Source organism: Phalacrocorax aristotelis, chromosome 3, assembly GCF_949628215.1.
Source record: "Phalacrocorax aristotelis chromosome 3, bGulAri2.1, whole genome shotgun sequence".
In the NCBI taxonomy this organism is placed as follows: domain Eukaryota; kingdom Metazoa; phylum Chordata; class Aves; order Suliformes; family Phalacrocoracidae; genus Phalacrocorax; species Phalacrocorax aristotelis.
The window spans coordinates 86,133,536-86,153,867 of NC_134278.1; the positions used below are offsets into that span (position 1 = coordinate 86,133,536).

The window sequence follows — 20,332 nt, forward strand, 5'->3', positions numbered from 1 at the left end:
GCACTTGCATCTGGCAGGCATATATGAATAGGTAGCTGTTTACATCAATTTTCAAAATGAACTGCCTAAAAGATTTGGAGAAAAAGGTGGCAGGGATTGAAAAGCAAAAGGTTTTTAATTCTCTGAGCCTGCTGCAGGGCAGGAACTGAAAGGCAGCCAACTATCTCAGGACTGCAAGCCCAGGGGGAGACAGGGGGAATCAGGTTTTAAATGTAAATACAAACGTGAAGTTCTAAGTACCTTAACGAAGAATGTCCTGAAAGTTACTAGATTATGGCATGAAAAAAGTTACAGCTGGGACTGCGGTGAGGTGGACATAGGAAGACAGTCTCATTTCTCAAAGGGTGCTGAGACATTCTAGTTTCACAAATGAACAATGTCTCTGTGTGCAAGAGGGAGTACATCAATAAAGGAACAAAAAACCCCAGTGAACTTATAGGGAGTCCATTAGAAGAAACACCACTGCTTTCTATAGTTTAAAATCTGCTTTCCAGCTACTCAGCCTGGCAAACTTCCAAAAAGCCCTTTTCCACTCATACACTGGCAGTGATTTCAGGAATCATTAAACAATAAGTGAATAAAAATATGGACAGCTTCAGTAAGATGGTGTAAAATGAAACAGTACAACCAAGAAATCTTTTGCAGATTTTCAGTTTTTTTCAGGGCCAAGAAAGTTTTATCAACTGCCTTTAACCCAAAAGTGAAATACAAGATTTGAGTACATGAGCATATATCAGCATATAAAAGTGCAAAATACTGAAGCTGTATGAATTAAACTAACAAAAGTTCAGTATCAGAAAAGAATTATAGCTTCTGCATTTAAGTCCTTTACATTCATCTATTTAACAAATGCAGCTTTCCCTTGTTTATATTAATTGTTCAGTTAACTCCTACAATTCTGAAATTTCTGTGCAAAAATCAACGCATTTCCAACATAAAGCTTTAAAAACTTCCCATATGCTACATCATGTTCACTTTCACTTGACCAAAATTCAAAAATTCTCTATGTGACAATGAACTCCCCAATCCAGACATGACTAAAGAGGATTAATCAAGGTCTATGTATGTATAGATGCTTCAAAATAAGAAAATAACACAAAAATAATGTAAACTTGGACCCAACACGTCTGTCAGGAATATGCAAATGGTAATTCCCAGTTCAGTATCTGGACAGACATTAAACAGTCCATTCTGTCACACCATCTGCTAGGCAGTTACCAAACCGGCTCTGTTCTCTACACTATTTGTGCTTTATTTTTACTTTTAAGCATGGAGCCATTCAACTTATTTGGAACTTAGATAAAAGACAGGTTGGTGAACTAAAATAAAAAACAAACAAACTAATCAAGAAGTGATACACAGCAAAAAACCTACAAAAATCAAGTTTCAGATCAGTGTTAAGGAGAATTAAAAAATTACTTCTGAACACTCGCTTGAAACACACTCCGAACAAGTTTATGTTCAGCATATACAGCAGGTCATGAAAGCCTAAGCTTTGTTTTCAAAGTTTTTATTTAACAGAATAGTTAAAACATTTGGCAAAAATCTGTTAGTCTACATTACAGAAAAGAAATAGCAGGAATTATTGCTCTGTGCGTATGCACGTGCACTCATGTGCTTGTATGCGTGTATGGAATCATAAAGTAGCCCATTAAAATATCATCTCAGACTATCAGCTTAATCACAATCCAAATACTAACATAAAATCTTACCAGTACAACTAGACAGCAGAAAACCAAAGATACATGCAGAAAACACAAAAGTCTCACTCTATGCAAAAAACACAGAATGGAAATCACCAAGTTGCCCTCTTGGATTTGTACTAACCCAAAAAACACAAGAGAGCAGTGTGGGGTTTTAACTGCTCCCAAAGTAGTCTGAAGTCATATAAAGAGCGCAATGTAGGCCAGCTTATGTGAACCAGATGCAAAAACCCCTGCACTTGGGACTCCAGAGCATGCTTAGGTCAGATACATCCATTTGGTTTGATGAAGGCCTAGCGGAGGAGATTCAACTGCAAAAATCTCATTGAAAGTTGTTTTTCAAGTTTACAAGCCATTTCTGACCAAAATGCGAATCTGAAGGCCAATGCAAAAATCTGTATCCAGTATGCACCACATTCACTGAGATAGCCAATGTAACCTAAAAGGTGATTGTATCAGTACCTGTGAACAACACAAACACCAAGGGGATGAGGGATCCACTTGTGCTTGCCCCAGGTTTTCTTCATTTGCAACTCAATAAAAACATTCAGTATTTTAAATATTTTTAAGAAGTAAGCTGTTCTGCACTGAGGTCACCATGGTGAAGAAGAGAGAGCTGTGCTCATTTTTATTAATATTTTTTTTAAATCTTATTCAAAGATACCACTGTGCCTGAATACTTACTCTTAAAACCTCTCAAAAACTAATTTTTTTAATAAGCCAAAACAAAGCTAGGAAAATTTTCTATGATTAAAAAAAGCCGAAGAACACAACTTAGAATAGGAACTTTTTTTGAAGGAAAAAACTCTAAGGCCAGTTCAAATGCCAAGTTGAAAATGTATTTATTTTCCTTACTTTCAGAATATCTTGCGTTTCATTCCACTTGTTTGTCCACTCTTTGGTCAGTTCTTGTACCTATAAAAGAAAACAAATATTGGGGGGAAAAAGAAAATCATACCTCTTCTGAAGTCCTTGATAATGCATTCTCAGAGAAGTACTCAATATTTGTGAAGTTTAATACTTAAACATTTAGAAGACCACTGTGCTCCTGAAGTAACTGGCCATACCTACAATTTGTGTCTCTCAAAAAGGTTAAAAAAAAAAATCACAAAATTCTTATAGGATAAAATGAAACACAGGACAGGGATAGCCACTTCAAATAACAGCAGGTATTTTCAAAGAAATGGAATAATTCCATAAAGTGCTTCATCAGTCCTACAAAGTCTACTGCCACAGATTGATCCCGTAGCTGTAACATGACGACAGCTCCTTTCCTGCAGTGCAGGTAGGCACGTTCAGGCTAAAATACCCTCCACACAAATTGCAGAGGATGGCATGCAGAGAAAAAAGCCGCCAGCCTTCAGGACAAAATTAGAGCAAAGTTTGCTGCAACTCAGAAACCTCACTTGGTTGAAATCAGCACAGAAGTGAGAAGCTGCTTGCAAAGGCATTAACAGACAGGGAGAGCATTTAGTATGAATGTTTAGGTTTTGTCCTGCTTTTCCTACTCATCCAGTTGTCCATCACAGAAGTTAACTTTCATAGCTTCCATACTGGTAAAGGCTCTTTTCAGAGCCTTTCAGACTTTCTAGAAAGCAGTGTCTAGAAGGTGCTTCAGGCAGACCTACCTCAAAGCTCTGGCTCACTTGGAATCACATTAAATAGAACAGACACTTTCATTTTTCAAATCATCAGATTTCTGTGCAGGAATTAAATACACAGAGTTTTAAATACATACACAATCTTTTCTTATTTCAATTCACTTCAACTGCAGAAAGCTGGAAAAAAACACCACCGAAATAACCAGCTATGTCCCTTTATTTCTTTACATAAAAAAACACTGTAGAAAAAAAAAGGTTGTCAGTGCAGCTCCTCCAAACACCTCCCTGTCTGCTACCTGCAGCCTACTATCCTAGCTGTCTTTGCAGATCAGCTGCAAATTAATCAATGGGAACTAAAAAAGCTTCTCTCATCTCTACCCGTATCTCAAGATTTCAAGAGAAATGTAAACATATCTTTTAATGCATCATATCAGTCCTAGTGATGCTAATCAGAATGTTAAAACAAAAATAATTGAAAAGTTTAAAAGAAAAATATGAATAGCAATAGTCAGCAGTTTATATTATACAGCTACTCTTAGATAAAAGCTTTATGTTTACGCACAAAAATAAAAGCATACCACACATACTAACAATATTATCATTCATCTCTGATACAGCTAAAAAATTTTAAAACCTAAAATGAAAAAAAATTTGCAACTGAAGCCTCATAATGTAACTTTTTGTATAATGTAACAATACAAATGAAGGCTCATAATATAAGTTTTTGTATAATGCAAACATAATGTAACAACAATTGCAACTGAAGGCTCAACTAATGAGCAGTTATGCAGTTCCTACTTCAATTATTGAATACAACACAGTAAGGATTCCTGCATATACTACAGAGTTGTAAAACATGTTCATAGTTGAAACTTGGCTAATGGAGAAGCCTGGAGTCTACTTTGCAGCTGTGGTTCATACTAATGCATGTATTTTGTCCATTTTTGTCATGAAGTTTAAAAATTAACTATCATTTCACTGAAGAGTATTTTAACATCTTTAAAATTGGTATTACCAATGGGAATATCCTAAAAAGCGTAGACAGATACCTTACCAATTACTTAGGTCAAAACAGGATTCCCAAAGCAACATGTTCACTCTCTAATTGCAAAGGTCTAAGCAGCACCAGTGTAAACCTTACAATTGAAACCAGCTAAGAAGCCTGTTTTTTAAAGGCATTATATCTACATTTGATTGCCACCTTGTTGACAATATTCAGAACTAAATATTTGCTGCCCTGTAGCTGAATGATTCCGAATGCTTTCTTCTCTCCTCTTCCAAAGTCTGAGTAATACTATTTTTCTAAAAAACCATTTACAGTAGTTTTAAAAACAGGCAAGTATATAGAAAAGAATAAACATAGAATGAAAGAATAAAGAATTAAAGATTGCAAATTAAAGAAATGAGAGTACCATTATATCTATATTCTTTTGGACCCTATGAGTATATCTAAACTATCCGGGAATTTCTCCCAGACTCTACACTGGGTTGGATTATTGAAACAACTTGGTGTGAGGCACACTATGCAGTACACCTAGATCTTAGACCCTCCCCAAAAGACAGCTAATTAGGCACTGAACATATTTGTACATATCAGATTTAAAGACTGAAATTTTCTGAAAACACAAGTTATTGATTACTTGAAAACAGACTATTTTCACCAGAAATCTTACACTATATTTTCTACACACTGAATGCTTTGTTACTGTGATTACTGGTTACTGTTTTCTCTGTTTTAGTGGCTTTTCCTTCTCTATTTTATTTACAAACATACTTTTTCAATAAGACAAACTGTCCTGGAAACAACTACTTTCATTAACTAGAACTGTTATATAAATATCAAAAATAAAATTGTAACTAAGAACCAAATGTATCTTACATTAGTAGGACAACAAAATTTCAAGTTCACACACAGGGTTTTTAAAAAAAAAACCACAACTAAGACAATGCTGTTTGGTGAGAGAAAAATTTAGTTGTGTATAAAAAAACCCTGAAAATTACCAAGAGTCTTGCATTGAACCCCCCCCTTTTCTTGTGGTTTTTTTTCTGTTTAAAAACTGTTTTATGAAAGTATAACTCACCCTTGCTTCATTCTGCTGAAGCTTTTCTTCCATACTTAAAGCTGTTGGAGAATCCAAGAGCGCAATCTAAATTGTAAAAAGTAAACATTGTCAAGTTAATTTAAAAAAGGCAGAAAAAAGTAACAGTTTCTGGCAGCAACAAATTAAATAAATGCAACTGTACAACTTTGATTTATTTAGGAAGAAGTATTTTCAACTCCAATATACATAATTTTACCTTCAAATACTGTAAACAGAGCAATCAAAACCTTGTCAAAGAAGATATTTCAAATAAATCATCAGTTTGAGAGTACTATGGACACACATGGTCACATACATGCAGACACTGAAACCAGTCACAAGTTTATAACGGGTAATTCCTGATACATCTATGTTTATCTTTGTTAAACATGAAAATTTATTATGCTTCAATAGTTAACCATTTGGCTATAATACATATGTATATTGCTTAGCTTTAAAAAAAGGTAACTGGCCTTAGAAAAGGAAAACTGCTATACAACACACACATAAGCAAGACTTATTGTTACTTGACCTTCTGCACTGAATCCAGCACTATATTTTGATATCCAGTATCATCAATGATCTACAGAAGCATTTGCAATACAGTGTTCTGGGAATATAAAGGAAGAAAGTACACAGAGATTTATATTCTACTGTGCATACATACCACCACCTGCTGATTTACCAACCATCACAAATCCATTTAACTTAAGCAAGTTCTCTGTTGTCTCCCACCAAGTCATCTATCACATCCTACCACCAAACCAGATCAATTTTATAATATCCACTGTTTTACAGCTTGGAACTAGTGCACAGCATTAGGTCTTCAAAGGGGTCCAAGTTACATCTACTTTGCTAACTCAAAATCAAACCGTATTTCGAAAATAAATTCATTTTCCCCTCCTAAAGAACAAGAGAAACACAAGTGTAACAGAGTAATTCAACCCCATAGTTTTCTAATTGTTTGTAACAAAACAGCTCTCCACTTCCACCACCTACAATACCTATTACTGCTTCCAACTGTGGTACCATCCCCTTTTTCAGCAAATGTCTGATAGTATGAAATCTAGCCAAAGTACTAGCCTTGTATTAAAAAAGTCTACGCTGAAGGTACATTTCACATTGCACAGCCCATCTAAAATAAAATGAGATAGTTCTAGAAATAAATCTGAAGTAGCATTTCAGATACTTAAGCAAATATGATTTTGAAGTATGTGATCTAGCATTTTCAAGTGACATTGTTTAGAAGAGATAACTGGCCTGAGCTAATTGCATATTCCTTATTGTTAGCTTAGTTTCACCATCCTGGAAACAGAGGAGAAATTAAGCCTAACTGAGCTTGTGCAGCAAATGTTTGTAGTGGCTAATACTGACAGAAGAACAAGAAAGAGAACTGTGCAAAAGGAAAGTATAGTGTGACACACCACCACTGAAAATATTTTTAGATAGCATGTACCATGCTAAATACGTAATGTACTGTGCAGCCAAACACAAATAAAAAGTATTGTTCAAACCCATACTCCTACATTTTTATATTTACACATCTCAAACACTTCATACCTTCTACTTTTAAGATACTAGATAGAAGTACCTATTCCGTCCATCAGGCTAGACCCAGGAAATATGTTCCCGCTCAGCCTCCTCATGCTGTGGTGACAACCTGTTCCACAGCACACTGCAATCAAGCTCTGATTATATTAAGAGAAAGCTAAAAGCTTTGGGATGACAATTTTTCCCCCTTTATGTTAAAAGAAGTAATCTATTGGCCATACAGAAACCGATTCAATCAGGAAAATAGTATTCATTCATAGACTCATAGAGCTTGTTTACTCAAATCAATATAATGAACGATAATTATCTCATTACATTCTAGAAATAGATGTTATAACTCAAGGAAAATGACACAAATTTCAAGTAAAACTAACCTGATTCCCTTGAGCAAGAAGGGCTTTTAATCGAGCTATTTCAGCTCTCAGCTCACGGATCAGTTTGACGTTAGGATCCTCATTAATAGTAGGCTTGTTGATTATGTTTTTGGCTCTATTTGCATAGCGAAGTGTACTTAAAGTTTCTCCATAATTGACATCAGCAGGTGAAATAGCTAAGGAGATGAAATCAGAATCAGTTTATCCAGCACCATATGTTTCATTTAGTAAAGTTAGTTTATATTTTCAAAGTCAGATAAACCCAACATGGATGAAGAGACAGAAATATATGACAAACTGGTATGGCTACAATTTGTTCCAAATCTTCACCTAGCTCCACTGCTTTCACATCACCATAACTTTGCTTAAAGTAAACACTGTATTAGAATAACCAGGTCCAACAATCAAGCATTGTAAAGAAATCTTGCTGTCAATCTACTTAACATTTACATTTCTCTGGTTAGCATAAACATCCTATATGAATACTTTACAGGCTTTCTTGCAAATTTTTTTTACAAGAACAGTGGGGAAAATGGTGAGTATTTCATAAGTATCAATGTCATCATTCAATGGAAAAGTAATTTCAGGTAAAAACACAGCAGGATCAGTCCAAGTTTTGAAGGGAAATTAAACAGCATTCAAACAAAAACCAGACATGAAAACTTAAAGAAGAGCTTCTATAATTTATGAACCTAGCTGTTCTGCTCACCTCTGCATCTGGCAGCATGCAGAACTGTTACCTATCTGACGCACCAAGAAAAACCAGTATTTTTTACAGGCAACTTAACCAGGAAAACCAATGGAGTTTAAACCAAAGTGCTAATGCCACCCTTCACTTAATTTTCTTAACAATATACAAGATGTTCCTAATTAAGATAATTGCTGCATCCAAATAGAAGAGCAAAAACAGAGGAGAACACCATGCAGAAATGATGAGACCAGAAATCTTAATAATCAAGCTGAACAAGAGACCCAGAGAATCAGACAATGAAAACACCTGAAAAAAAATAATCGAATAACCAAAATATTCTGCCCTTCCTCATTCTCCCAACAGTAATAAATATTCTTTTTGTGGTAAAGACTCCCTGAATCAGGGGAGATGCACTTGGCAATAGACTATACTTCCCCTAGCTCACACTATCGCTTCCCTACTTCATCTACTGTCTCTTCTCCCCCACTCAATTATTCCATTCCTGGAAGGATGTTACAATATGTTATAGAAACAACAAACCAGAATTTGATGTATTTTTATAAGAGCCTTTCCTACAGTTTGAGATTATCTTCCCACTGTTTTTGTGTTTAGTTACAGAAAAGGCAGGCCAAATGTATCCAGACAGCTTGTCAGGCTCTGTTAGGAAATTCAGCTGCATTACCAGTAGAGTTACTGTTGGAGAAAAGATCAACCATTAGGGCTCTGCCTAGCAGAAGCATCATTAATAGATGAGGAAGTAGCTGGGCACCGTAATCATTCATATAGGCACTGAAAGCTCACTATGTTTCTAAAACTTCTCTTCCCAATCCCTCTGTCAACCAAACAAAACAAAGAACTAACCACGTAACTGAAAAAAAGCATCAAGAAGATGCCAGCACAGTGTTACTTGAACATCCAGAAAAAACAAAGCAGAGTCTGGTCCAAAATCATCTTTTGGGATGGCTATGATCAGCCTAAGGAAATAAAATGGCATGGATCCCAAAAACATCTCCAAAAATCATGCAACAAAGGAATTGCTATCCAGAGAATCTGACTGTAACAAAGCAATTGAAGAACCAGAATTTGATCCAATGCATTTTATTGCCTTGATTCTGCTTTCCCACCATTCCCAAGAGAGGACTGCATCAGTTAGACTACACTTCATTTGAGCAGGAAAGAGTGAGAGATTTCAGAGCTGCTCTTCTCTTCACACCTTATGTCTCCAACATTCAAAACCCTCCCAGCCTCACTTGGGGTTTTTTGGGAATGGAATTCCCATTCCAATTTGTTGAAAGACTTGCAATACATATGCCATAGGTAGGTTTTTAAATCAAGTGATCCTTACAGAGCTTCCTACGGGTTAAATGGAAATAAATTTAGACAAGCAGTTAAAATGCTGCATGCATTCAAGAAGTAGGTCAAATAAAAACGACAGCCTTACCTACTCAATGTCAAAAGAGACCAGGTTGGTTCTGCTACTAATGCAGCAAAACACACCAGGGTTTTGGAAAAGCAAACTGACTCACACATCAGTATCTGCTAGGTGTATGAAGCTGGAATTTCTTTTTTTTTTTCTGGGGATCAAAGTCCTCAACCTGGCGAGGAGAGGCATAAGGGGAGAGAAGTACAAGACTATCTAGGTCCAGGTTTCAGCATTTACCATGAGCTGTCTGGAATGCAAATGAATCTCAAGAATAAACAGAAACTATTACTCGAAGTTTAACTGGTCAGATGAGGTAATCATTACACTGTGCATGTGTCAAAGAAACACAGCAGTGAGGTAGATGTCAGAGGAAGTGCAAGAAATTAGGCACATACATTTCGATGATCGTTACAAATGTGTAGCGACTGTACATACACCATCTGGATGCCTTGTGTGACCAAATACTCAGCCAGTGATATATGCACCCAAACAGATAATCTGCAGATGAAAATGAAGCTCTCAGATTTGGGAGGCACACCTGCTATTATTCATGGCATTACTGAACAACTAGACTGCCCCCATATACACAAGGAGACCCTATACAGTTTTACTGCTGGAAGAGATATTCTGCAGAATGTAGGTAAAGGCAGAGTATTACTAGAAAACTCAGAAAGAAATCATTAATGACTGTAAACAAAGTTCTGGCTTAACAAAGCATCTGGAATCTGAATATTTACAGCCACTCCTATTAAGCATGAACTGTTCGGGATGCAAAAAAAGTAATTTAAAAACACTTACTGGCAATCATTATAGTTTTAGAGTTTCCTCCTAGGCTATCTTTTAACAGCCAAGTCAACACAGAGTCCCTGTAAGGCACAAATACTTGTTTCTTCTTTGAAAGAGGATTTGTTGCATCCTGAGATAAATCAGCTATTATGTGGAGATGGAAAAAAAATAGCAATTATGTGTTTTCATTCATTTTCAAAAATGTATGTGTTAGACCACCATTTGTGTAAGTAAAAGTTAACAGAAGTGTAAGTAAATAAATAGAAAGGTATTTAATGACAAAAAAAACCAACAACAAAACAAACAAGACAAGCACAAAAACCAGAGACTTACCTAACGCAGAAATTACATTTCCCAGAGTAACTAGAGATTTGTTAATATTCCCTCCTTCCTTTAATCTAACACCTGTGGCACCAGTGGCATCTGCTCTCTCACTTCCAGCAAGATCTACCAAATGAATCTTGCTAACAGTTTCACAAGGCATTTCTGAATCAAATTTAGCCTACAGAAGAAAAACACCAAAGTATGTTAAGCTATGAAAATCTGAAATTTTACTGAATCCAAATTAGTAGCCTTTTTCATGTCATATTGAATTTAACTCGTTTACAATAGCAGAGCTTCAGAGACAGATGCATTAGAGATGCCTCAGAAAGGCATTTGACCAAGAATTGTTGCATAACTCCCATGCAAGTAGTTACTTCTTTAAATTGTAATATTTGCAATTTTCTAGACACTTACACACATGCACTGACAACTGTGAGTTGGTATTTACATGATGTAGAGTGAACATGTGCTGCATTCATTTTATTAAGCTTTCAACATTTACATTTATATTTAGCTTTCAACAAGTTATAGCACACACAGACACATTTACACTCCATTTCTCCCCCTGCCTCCAAGTTCAAGTAAGCAAAAATTGCAATTTTATTCTATGATTTTGACTGGGGCTTCCTCCCAATTTTTATCTTAATTTAGATAGAACAACTCAGATTGCCCCGTTTCAAACTTCCTTCTACTTTTACAGTACAACAGTAGAACCAAACTTTTTGCTGCCTGCCTCTCATCCTTTTCTGAAAGCTTTGCAATGAGCAATTCATCATTGTAAACAGATGGTGCACAGGAATTTGTAGGTGTGCGTTTTTCGGGGGGAGACATGAAAAGTTCTGTCAGGAGAGCAAACCACCTCTATGCTACCTTCTCTTCATCTAGCAAGTTATCTGTGGACTGTTTAAAAAGCCCACCAAAAACAACGATGAAAAGCAAGAGTCATTTAAAAAGTTTACTACATATAAAAAAACATCGTTATGCTCTGAGAAAACATATTAAATGTGTCCCTTATTCCACATTAAATAAAGGAATATAAATAGGTTTCCTGTAGTGACAGATGAAGAGTCAGTTAAAAAGAAAAAACCACACAGAAACACATTTCTACACTCTATGATTTGGGCCATGGAAACAGATTTTTTTGTAAACCTTGGATAACATTAGAGTGTAAAAGGTAGCCCATGTTCAGCTCTGGCTGAAGTCTCTCATAACATGCTCCTCATGCGCTCCTCCTGCCACAGCAGCAGCAAATGTGCCAGGACTGGTCATTGTTATTCAGCCTGAACTCCAAATAATTATCTCCTCAAAATCTATTAAATATCATTTTATGTAATCACTTTACAGTGTAAATTTTAAAGACTATAGTTACTGATAAGCATATTTATAATTCTCAAAACAGTATTTTCACACTTTAACTTTCCCTATCGCAAGACAACAGTCATTATCTACCCATACTTGCTTAACTGACAACTTCATTTTTTAATTATCATATGAATTATTGAATGTAAACACATATTAAGACAGAAGGGTTTGTTACCTGAGTGAAGTTGATTGTGAAAATGGCATGTGACCTGCTACTGACATCATTCATTCCAGTTGCAGCTGTTGTTCTATTTATATTTCCTGCACCCATAAGTTCCTCTACATCAGTATAATTTTGCACTAAATGTTTAGACAAATCTAAGGAAAAGCAGAGTGTTACAGTATGCTCGTACATGCACTTGATTTTCTTTACAAAAAGATTCTAACTACCTTCACTACTGTAAAGTACTGCTGCACTGAAGAGTTTATTGTCATACTTGTTTCTCACTTTAGGAAAGGAATAAGGCCTCATGAACAATGGAGAACTTACACATTTGCAGTAAATTAAGAAAAAATATGCAATATTACTAAAAATATTTAGTGCAATAACATAAACATAATCTCTCAAGAGACAGGAACCTTCCCTAGCAGAGAATGGATCAAGACAATTAGATCCTAATATGTTCTTACCATCTAAACATAAAATATTTATAAATTACAGTCAACAAATTCTTAAAACTAACTGCATCTCTCAACATTATTTAAAAATGTGTTATAAATTTACAGATAAAAACTGTATATCTATAACCACCTTAGAATTGGGAAAGCGAGTGGGGATACAAACTGAGAGGCTATTCTCCTTTAATGCCTTTATATCAAATGGAAATAATCTTTTATATTTTAAAAGATAAAAATGCCCTGTGCAATTAGACATGACATTTTAAAACACATAAAGGTAATAAAATATCCAATGCAAACACTGAAATTGTTTTTACCCTCAACATACGGCCCTTCTTTGGGATGTTCTCGTATTCGTAAATTATTAGTTTTTGATGACTTCCGTCTGAGAAGATCTCTCACACGTTCGTTATATATTTCCAGATAACTGAAAGAAAAAAAAACATGAGATCACCACCATGATTCAAGACTTTTTTAAAAAAAGGAAAGCCATGTTAACACTGTGTTTGAAAGTAAGTTGCCTGGAGAAGCAAATGGATCCAAAGTTGGCTTAAGATACTCACAACTACAGCATACTTGTAGCATAAGGAAAAAAGCCAAAAAAGCAAGAAGTAGAAAGGAAGCAGACATTAGCAAGAGCAAGACCACCTAACATCAGACTGAAATAAAGGGTAAAAATAAGGAAGATACTGTCTAGTAGGAAAAGCATTTTCGCTACCATTTAAATAAAGCAAAATGCACAGCTGTTTGAAGTTAGAAGTATTGCACATTTTGACTACGACTGCCAACAAAAATCAATTACAGAACTGAGGCCAAGTGTGGAAAGTTGTGAAAAGCACACACTTTTCTCAGAGATAGAGTGAAACAGGGTGGTTGTAACTGAAACAAGCTTGATAACCAGCAGACTATTAACATGCCAAAACCTACCTGACTTCTGTTCGAAAGGATGCCTCGTTCCGCTTTGTTTTTTCACTTATTCTGCTGAATAATCCTTCACAAATTCGAGGTATTAAACCTGCATCACCCTGCAATAACAACAATTCTTATTTCCCAGGCTATATATGCATTTGCAATATATTTTGAAAAATAAAACCCAAGGTCACTACTAAAGAGTTCCAACATCCAGAAAAGGGGGAAAAAATGAAAACTTTTCAGCAAATACTCTCTTGCCCTTTATTTGCCTGGAATCATCTTGCCATGTTAATCCTCGTGTGTGTTGGAATGTACATACTAGCTGTAATTCTTTGCTATTGGGATACATTTCACCCCTTTCACTTAGTTCAAAGAACCCCAACTCCTTAAGGCAAAAACTGGCTGCCCAGAGCACCATATGAACTGCCTTATCTCAACATTATCTTTTCTAACTTCTCCTTCTACCTCATTTTACTATGGACTTGGCAATATCTGCAGAGAATGGGGAGCCATACACATGCACCCATTAGCCATTCTCTTTCAAACCCCCAATCCCCAGCTCACAGACCTTCCTCTCTTGAAACATGCAATAGGTCCTCTGGATAAATTAGCACACAAAAACAAAATTAAAACTATATTTACTGTATCCAACAACGCAGCCAAATTAAATTTTGTATTTGATTTGTGAATGCTCAACTCTGCAGTAAAGAGTTCTTATGCATAAAGGCTTGAGGGAGGATCCGGGTAACTATAGGCCCATCAGCCTTACTTCAATCCCTGGGAAAGTTATGGAACGAATCCTCCTGGGGGCCATCACAAGTCAAATGAAGCACGTGATCAGGAAAAGCCAACATGGCTTCACTAAAGGCAGATCGTGCTTGACAAACCTGGCGGCCTTCTATGACAAAGTGACTTGCCTGGTTGACATGGGGCAGGCAGTGGACATAGTCTACCTGGACTTCTCCAAGGACTTTGATACGATCCCCACAGTCTCCTCCTGGAGAAATTGATGCGTTATGGCCTAGACAAGTGGTCTGTGCAGTGGGTGGGGAACTGGCTGACAGGCTGCACCCAAAGGGTGGTGATAAATAGCTCTTTCTCAAACTGGCAACCTGTCACTAGTGGAGTCCCCCAGGGATTGATATTGGACCCAATGTTATTCAATATCTTTATAAGTGATCTGGATAACGACATCAAGTGTAGCCTGATGAAGTTTGCTGATGACACCAAATTGAGTGGGGAAGCAGACACTCCAGAAGGGAGAGCTGCTCTGCAGGGAGATCTGGATAGGCTGGAAGAGTGGGCTAGCAAGAACCTTATGAAGGTCAACAAGGACAAGTGTAAGGTCTTGCACCTGGGAAAACATAATCCGGGAGTGCAGCACAGACTGGGATCCACCTGGCTGGAGAGCAGCTCTGTGGAAAGGGACCTGGGGGTCCTGGTGGACAGAAAGCTCAACATGAGCAAAGAGTGTGCTGCTGCAGCCAAGAAGGCCAACAGGATGCTGGGTTGCATCAAAAAGGGCATCGCCAGCAGAAATAGTCATCATCCCGCTCTACTCAGCGCTTGTCAGGCCACACCTGGAGTACTGCGTACAGTTCTGGTCCCCTCTATACAAAAAGGATGTGGACAGGCTGGAAGGGGTCCAGAGACGGGCCACCAAGATGATCAAAGGACTGGGAAGCCTGGCATATGAGGATAGGCTGGGAGAACTGGGTTTGTTCAGCCTTGAGAAAAGGAGGCTCAAAGGGGATCTCATCACCACGTACCAGTACTTAAGGGGTAGCTACAAAGAAGATGGAGACTCCCTTTTCACAAGGAGTCACATGGAGAGGACAAGGGGGAATGGACACAAGTTGCTTTTGGGGAGATTCCGATTGGACACAAGAGGAAGATTTTTCACAGTGAGAACAGTCAACCATTGGAATAATCTCCCCAGGGAAGTGGTTGACTCAGCCACATTGGACACCTTTAAGAGTTGTCTGGACAGGGTGCTGGGCCATCTTGTCTAGACTGTGCTCTTCCTAGAAAGGTTGGACTAGATGATCCCTGAGGTCCCTTCCAACCTGTGATTCTGTGATAAAGTATTCTGTCAATTTAATAAAGCAAACTGAAAAAACATATTCCTTCTCACAGATCACTACAGACTACATGGTTTACTAGCAGGGCTGCAGCTATTCATTACTGGGTTCTTGCCACTTCAGCTAGCACAGCAGCCAGCAGCAGCAGGATGTCGTCACCTTGGTTAAGCTGGCACTTGAGAATTGAGCCTCATCACAGTAAGGTTGCTGCTCTACCACTGATATCAAACAAGTGTTAGGCTGTGAGGCAGCAGCTAACACCTCTGAGATTTCCAGAGACTTAGCATGCAGCTCTCCTCATTGCTCCAGGGAGACCTTTCCAGCCAAGCAGTGAGGCAGTAAGTCGAAGCCAGGGTTTTCCCAGCAGCAAAGAAGAGCAGGAGAGTGCCATGCAGCTATGGTCTCAGCTGACAAGGGGATGCTTGCTCCCAGCTGCCCTATTCCCACTGACTCTGATTAGGCAGATTACTTGCTGAGCACATCTCCTCCCCACCACTTCAGGAAGACAGCAGCTAAGACTCCTCTAGAGCTGTAATGAATGAACATGGCTCCCAGGAAAAAAGGAAGAGGGCAAATACATACAGATGAGTTTTGGACTGAGAGCCACAAACTCAGAAGTAGCTTACAAAGCAGTCTGTCAGCTACAATATGCCTCCAGTCCAAAAACGTGCAAGAGATTTGATGCAATGGACTAATTCTAATTCTGTGAACCGCTGAGGCAAGAAACATTCTTGCTTAGAGTTAGGGGCCTTGTAATTAAGCAGGATGCAACTTAGGACAAACCAGACTGAACATCCAACGTGAGCGCAGCCCAGGCACTCCAGGCACCCAAGCGAGTTCGCCTGGTGGGATTCTAGAAATATCTGGCAGTAGGAAAACACAAAGACAGTGGACTACTCTGCACCAGACACTGAGTCTCCAGAGGCAAAGATTTCTCTTCTACTTGGACCCCCACATAACATCTGACCCTTTTTGCCCAAGCCCACTGAAGTCTGCTCCTGTGCTGGTACCCTCTGTCCCCTCCTTCAATATCCTGCTGCATTCTCTGCCCCAGCAACCTTTTTCGAGTTGCCAGCTCTGAGGTCCTCTTCTTATTTCCTTTGTCCAGATATAATTTCCAATTCATCAACCAGTCTCTTATTTTAATTGTATTCTACCCCTCCCTTTTGCAGCTTCTTCCTCCTCTTAATCAGAGCCTCTCTGTCCTTCTCAAACCAGGCTTCATTCTTTGAAATAGTAATCTATTCTTTCCTTTTATCATACCTAGCCCTTTGCCTGATTGCACCGTTGTGTAAACAAAAAAACAAACCACCACACCACAGAAAAAACCCCAACCACTCTCACACCCAAAAATAACCACAACCCCTAGAAAAAGGGAGAAACTTACAGCTTAATCAGGGTGTTTTTGAGAGAGTTGCCTTTAGTAACAGAGGAGCAACCTTTCCCAACATGTATCAATCTCTACTCCAGATAAAGTTTCCCGGTTTAAAGTTGGAATTTCCCCCAATTTCCCCCATACTTTTGGTTTTTTAAACACAGGAAGAGGAAAAAAGTAACATACTAGTTTCATCTCATGCTTGGAAACACCTGAACAGTTTTAATTAAAGCTTAAGACAAAAACATGAAAGATCCGTCAGAAAGTTTTAGGCAAGTCATTAGTGTCTGACATAATTTAGCAACTGCAAAGAGAGTCTTAAAATAGGAAATACTAGCTCTAATTAAGTAGCTTCAACCATAGAAATATAGTGATAAAAAGGAAGAACACACAGTTCCCAGCATATTTCATCAGTAAAATATACATCTTACAGAATGTACACTCTCTATTAAAAAACATGTTTAAACATTTTTTCCCTTTTCACTCCCTACAGCTCCAGGGCAGGATCAACCATGTTTTTGACAGGTTTTTTCTGGGTTACAGAGTTTCCACTCATGGAAGTCTGTAGAACCAAAATAGGTAGTTCACCCCAGAACTGAATCTTCTCATTAAAAGCCTGTTTTCCTCCTGTGCTACCTAACCAGAAAACTCCTTATTGCAATTCAAATGTACTGTTTCTTACCCATCAACCTTGGACATCGGGAACAAATTATTCCCTTCTTTTCTGCAGCAGCCTTTCAAGTCTTGGAAGACACTCGTTCCTCTACAGTCTTCCTTCCTCTGCATACACAAGCCTGACTTACCTGATAGATCATATTTTATAGATCTCTGGTCATTTCAGTATCTCTGTTCAACACTTATTCTAACTGGTCCACATATTTCTTGAAATGATTGCTGTACACAGTATTGCAGAAGAAGCCTTCCAGAGCCAAGAACAGCAGATATCAAAAGCAAAATAAGAATACAATTCATACTTTTTAGGGAGAAGTAGGGAAAAGAGAAAATTTATTTCCAATTCAACTTTTCTTACAGCACTGTATTCTTTCTGACAGGGCCATCATTTTTCAAGCATTTAACTTGGCGGCTGAGTATATTTTATACACACCCTTTACAAAGCCAGATTAAAGTATTTATATATCATGGCAAGAAGATTAGACCTTTATTATTGAATAGTGTCAAACAAACTTCAGCACCTATTCATTTGCAAAATGCCTTGATGATTACGGTCATTACATATAGTGAGGCAGTCTCATAAAAATGTCACTTTTATAAACTTCTGAAAAAGAAATCCATATCTAGGTCATAAGATCTTTTCTGGTTACAAACGTCTATTCTGCTTACCATATTGTAGTTAAATATAAAGCTCCTTATTCTGTGACAACTGAAAGAAAAATACTTACAGCTAATTTACTCTTCTAAGCTAAAGGACGTGCAAAGTGGCCAATCTTACTACATTTCTAAAGAGTGATCTATCTAAGGAAGGACAAGTGGCAATATTCCCCTTTCAGTCCTGCTGGGAGAAAACAGGCTGTTATTTTTCTACCCAAGGATTAAAGGAGAATGAAACCTGGAGAGATTGCATTGCAAACAGACTTCATGGGCCTTTTAAACTGCTCCACTCCCAAGAGTTTAGTGGGTTCTTTCTGACCTTGGGCACTCATGGAAGCAACTGCAAGAAACTACTCCCCTCCTTCACACAAACTGCCAAATGCCCCTCTGACCATACCTTCCTATTCCAGGATGTTGCCTGCAGCGCTCAAGGACTTAATCCTTACCATTAAAGCTACTGCATCATCATCATGTAATCGTTTGCTGAAACTTATATTTAGCAACTCTCCTCCCCAGTTTCTACACCTCACTTGATACCCTTCTCTAAATAGAAGTCAAGGTTGTATTTCAATCTTCTGACCCTTCAAAAGAGATCTAAAAAACAGATCTCTTCAGGAATTATCAGCTCTTTCTATTCTCAAAATCAGTATTTTTTTTTGTCTCGAGTTGGGCACAGAATATCAGTGGTAACATCTGAAATTTTTGGTTTTGTTACTGAACAAAAATTACTGTATTTTGGACAAAAAGCAGTATCACTTAAAGACACTCCTTCCAACTGTAAATATCTCCCTATAAAAGAAAAAGCTTCTAAAACCTCTGATTACTACTAGAAGGTACAATGCATGGGGTGGGAGATCAGTAGCATACAGACAGGATCAGCAATAATTCCATAAACACATGCTCTTGCAGTAGCATAATTTCAATGAATTGCTAAAGAATAAAAATGCACATTTGCAAAATACAACATACCGCATTTCCCATCATGGTGTAGGACTTCCCAGATCCAGTCTGCCCATATGCAAAAACACAAGCATTATAACCTTCAAAAGCAGATTGAAGCACATCTGTACCAAGATTTCTGAAAACCTAAAAACAAAGAAAGTTTAAGACAACAGCAGCTTGGGGAAAAAAGTTTCGTCATCAGGCCAGCATGACAATTTTTAAACAATAAACTACCACAATATAAGCTATTGGCATCAAGCAATGATCTTTACTATAGGACAGGAAATTAGTACTTCAAATAAAATCCTAAATTTTACTACCATATGTAGTTCACAGCACTGCAACAGAGCATTTTCTACTTCTGCTTGTCAAGTAGATCTGAGAGAAAAAATAGTACAAAAAAAAAAAGCTCCTTTCTATAGCTCCAGTTTCTTTCAGCTCATCTCAGATACTTCACCTTTCCTTCTTGTTAACATCTGCTCACTTTTTGTTCCTTTGCCAAATCTCCATGTTTTGCAAATATCCATCCCCTTCTCAAAGGAGATGTTTCAGTGATCCTGTCAGCTTCTTTGTTTGTGTTGTTGGAGGGTTTTGTTTGGTTGGTTTTGGTTTTTGCTTTAACCAAGAAAATGTACCATTATTTTCTCCCTATCTCCTCCCTAACTGACTTTTATATATCAATACCTTTTAGGCTGACAAACACAGAAACATGTTTTCTATCTGGTAAGTGACTCTCCTACCTCAGCTAGCCCCTTCTCTTTTGCCTTCAACATTTACCTCTGAAAACTGGTAATTATCCCTCCTCTGCGTCCCATAATATGGGGATCTGTTCTCACCTCGTAAGTTTAGCTCTCAGCAGATGCCTTCATTAAATTCCTCTGCAGTTCCACCTCCATTATCCCTCCCAGAATTCTGATCTTTCTTTTTCATTACCACTCATTTCCATCCATACCCCCACTGGCCCAGCTTCTCTCTCAATGAAACTATTCATCTGGGTCTCCCAGTCCCAACATGATCTCATAGATGCTTCACATAATTTGGCTACTAGTCTGTAGTATATGCGATTTAAATTAACCAAGGTGTACAAGTCATTATTAATAGCAAATCGCACACACAGTATAACCATGTCACTGCCACAAGGGAGGAGTGCTGGGTAATGTCTTTAATCATTAATGCTCA

At 37.7% G+C, this 20,332-nt stretch overlaps 1 protein-coding gene across 9 annotated transcripts in view; it reads right to left on the reverse strand.

Moving 5' to 3' along the window:
* The window catches only part of KIF16B (kinesin family member 16B), a 146,781-nt gene that overhangs the window by 107,851 nt on the left and 18,598 nt on the right, over window positions 1-20,332 (reverse strand). For all 9 annotated transcript variants that reach the window (XM_075088265.1, XM_075088263.1, XM_075088264.1 and 6 more), the window contains exons 4-12: window positions 19,181-19,297; window positions 13,442-13,539; window positions 12,832-12,941; window positions 12,072-12,214; window positions 10,544-10,712; window positions 10,223-10,354; window positions 7,311-7,486; window positions 5,386-5,451; window positions 2,559-2,618 (exon numbers count right to left, since the gene is read on the reverse strand). In XM_075088265.1, the coding sequence (XP_074944366.1) occupies window positions 2,559-2,618; window positions 5,386-5,451; window positions 7,311-7,486; window positions 10,223-10,354; window positions 10,544-10,712; window positions 12,072-12,214; window positions 12,832-12,941; window positions 13,442-13,539; window positions 19,181-19,297 (1,071 nt within the window). The remainder of the gene's footprint in view (window positions 1-2,558; window positions 2,619-5,385; window positions 5,452-7,310; window positions 7,487-10,222; window positions 10,355-10,543; window positions 10,713-12,071; window positions 12,215-12,831; window positions 12,942-13,441; window positions 13,540-19,180; window positions 19,298-20,332) is intronic.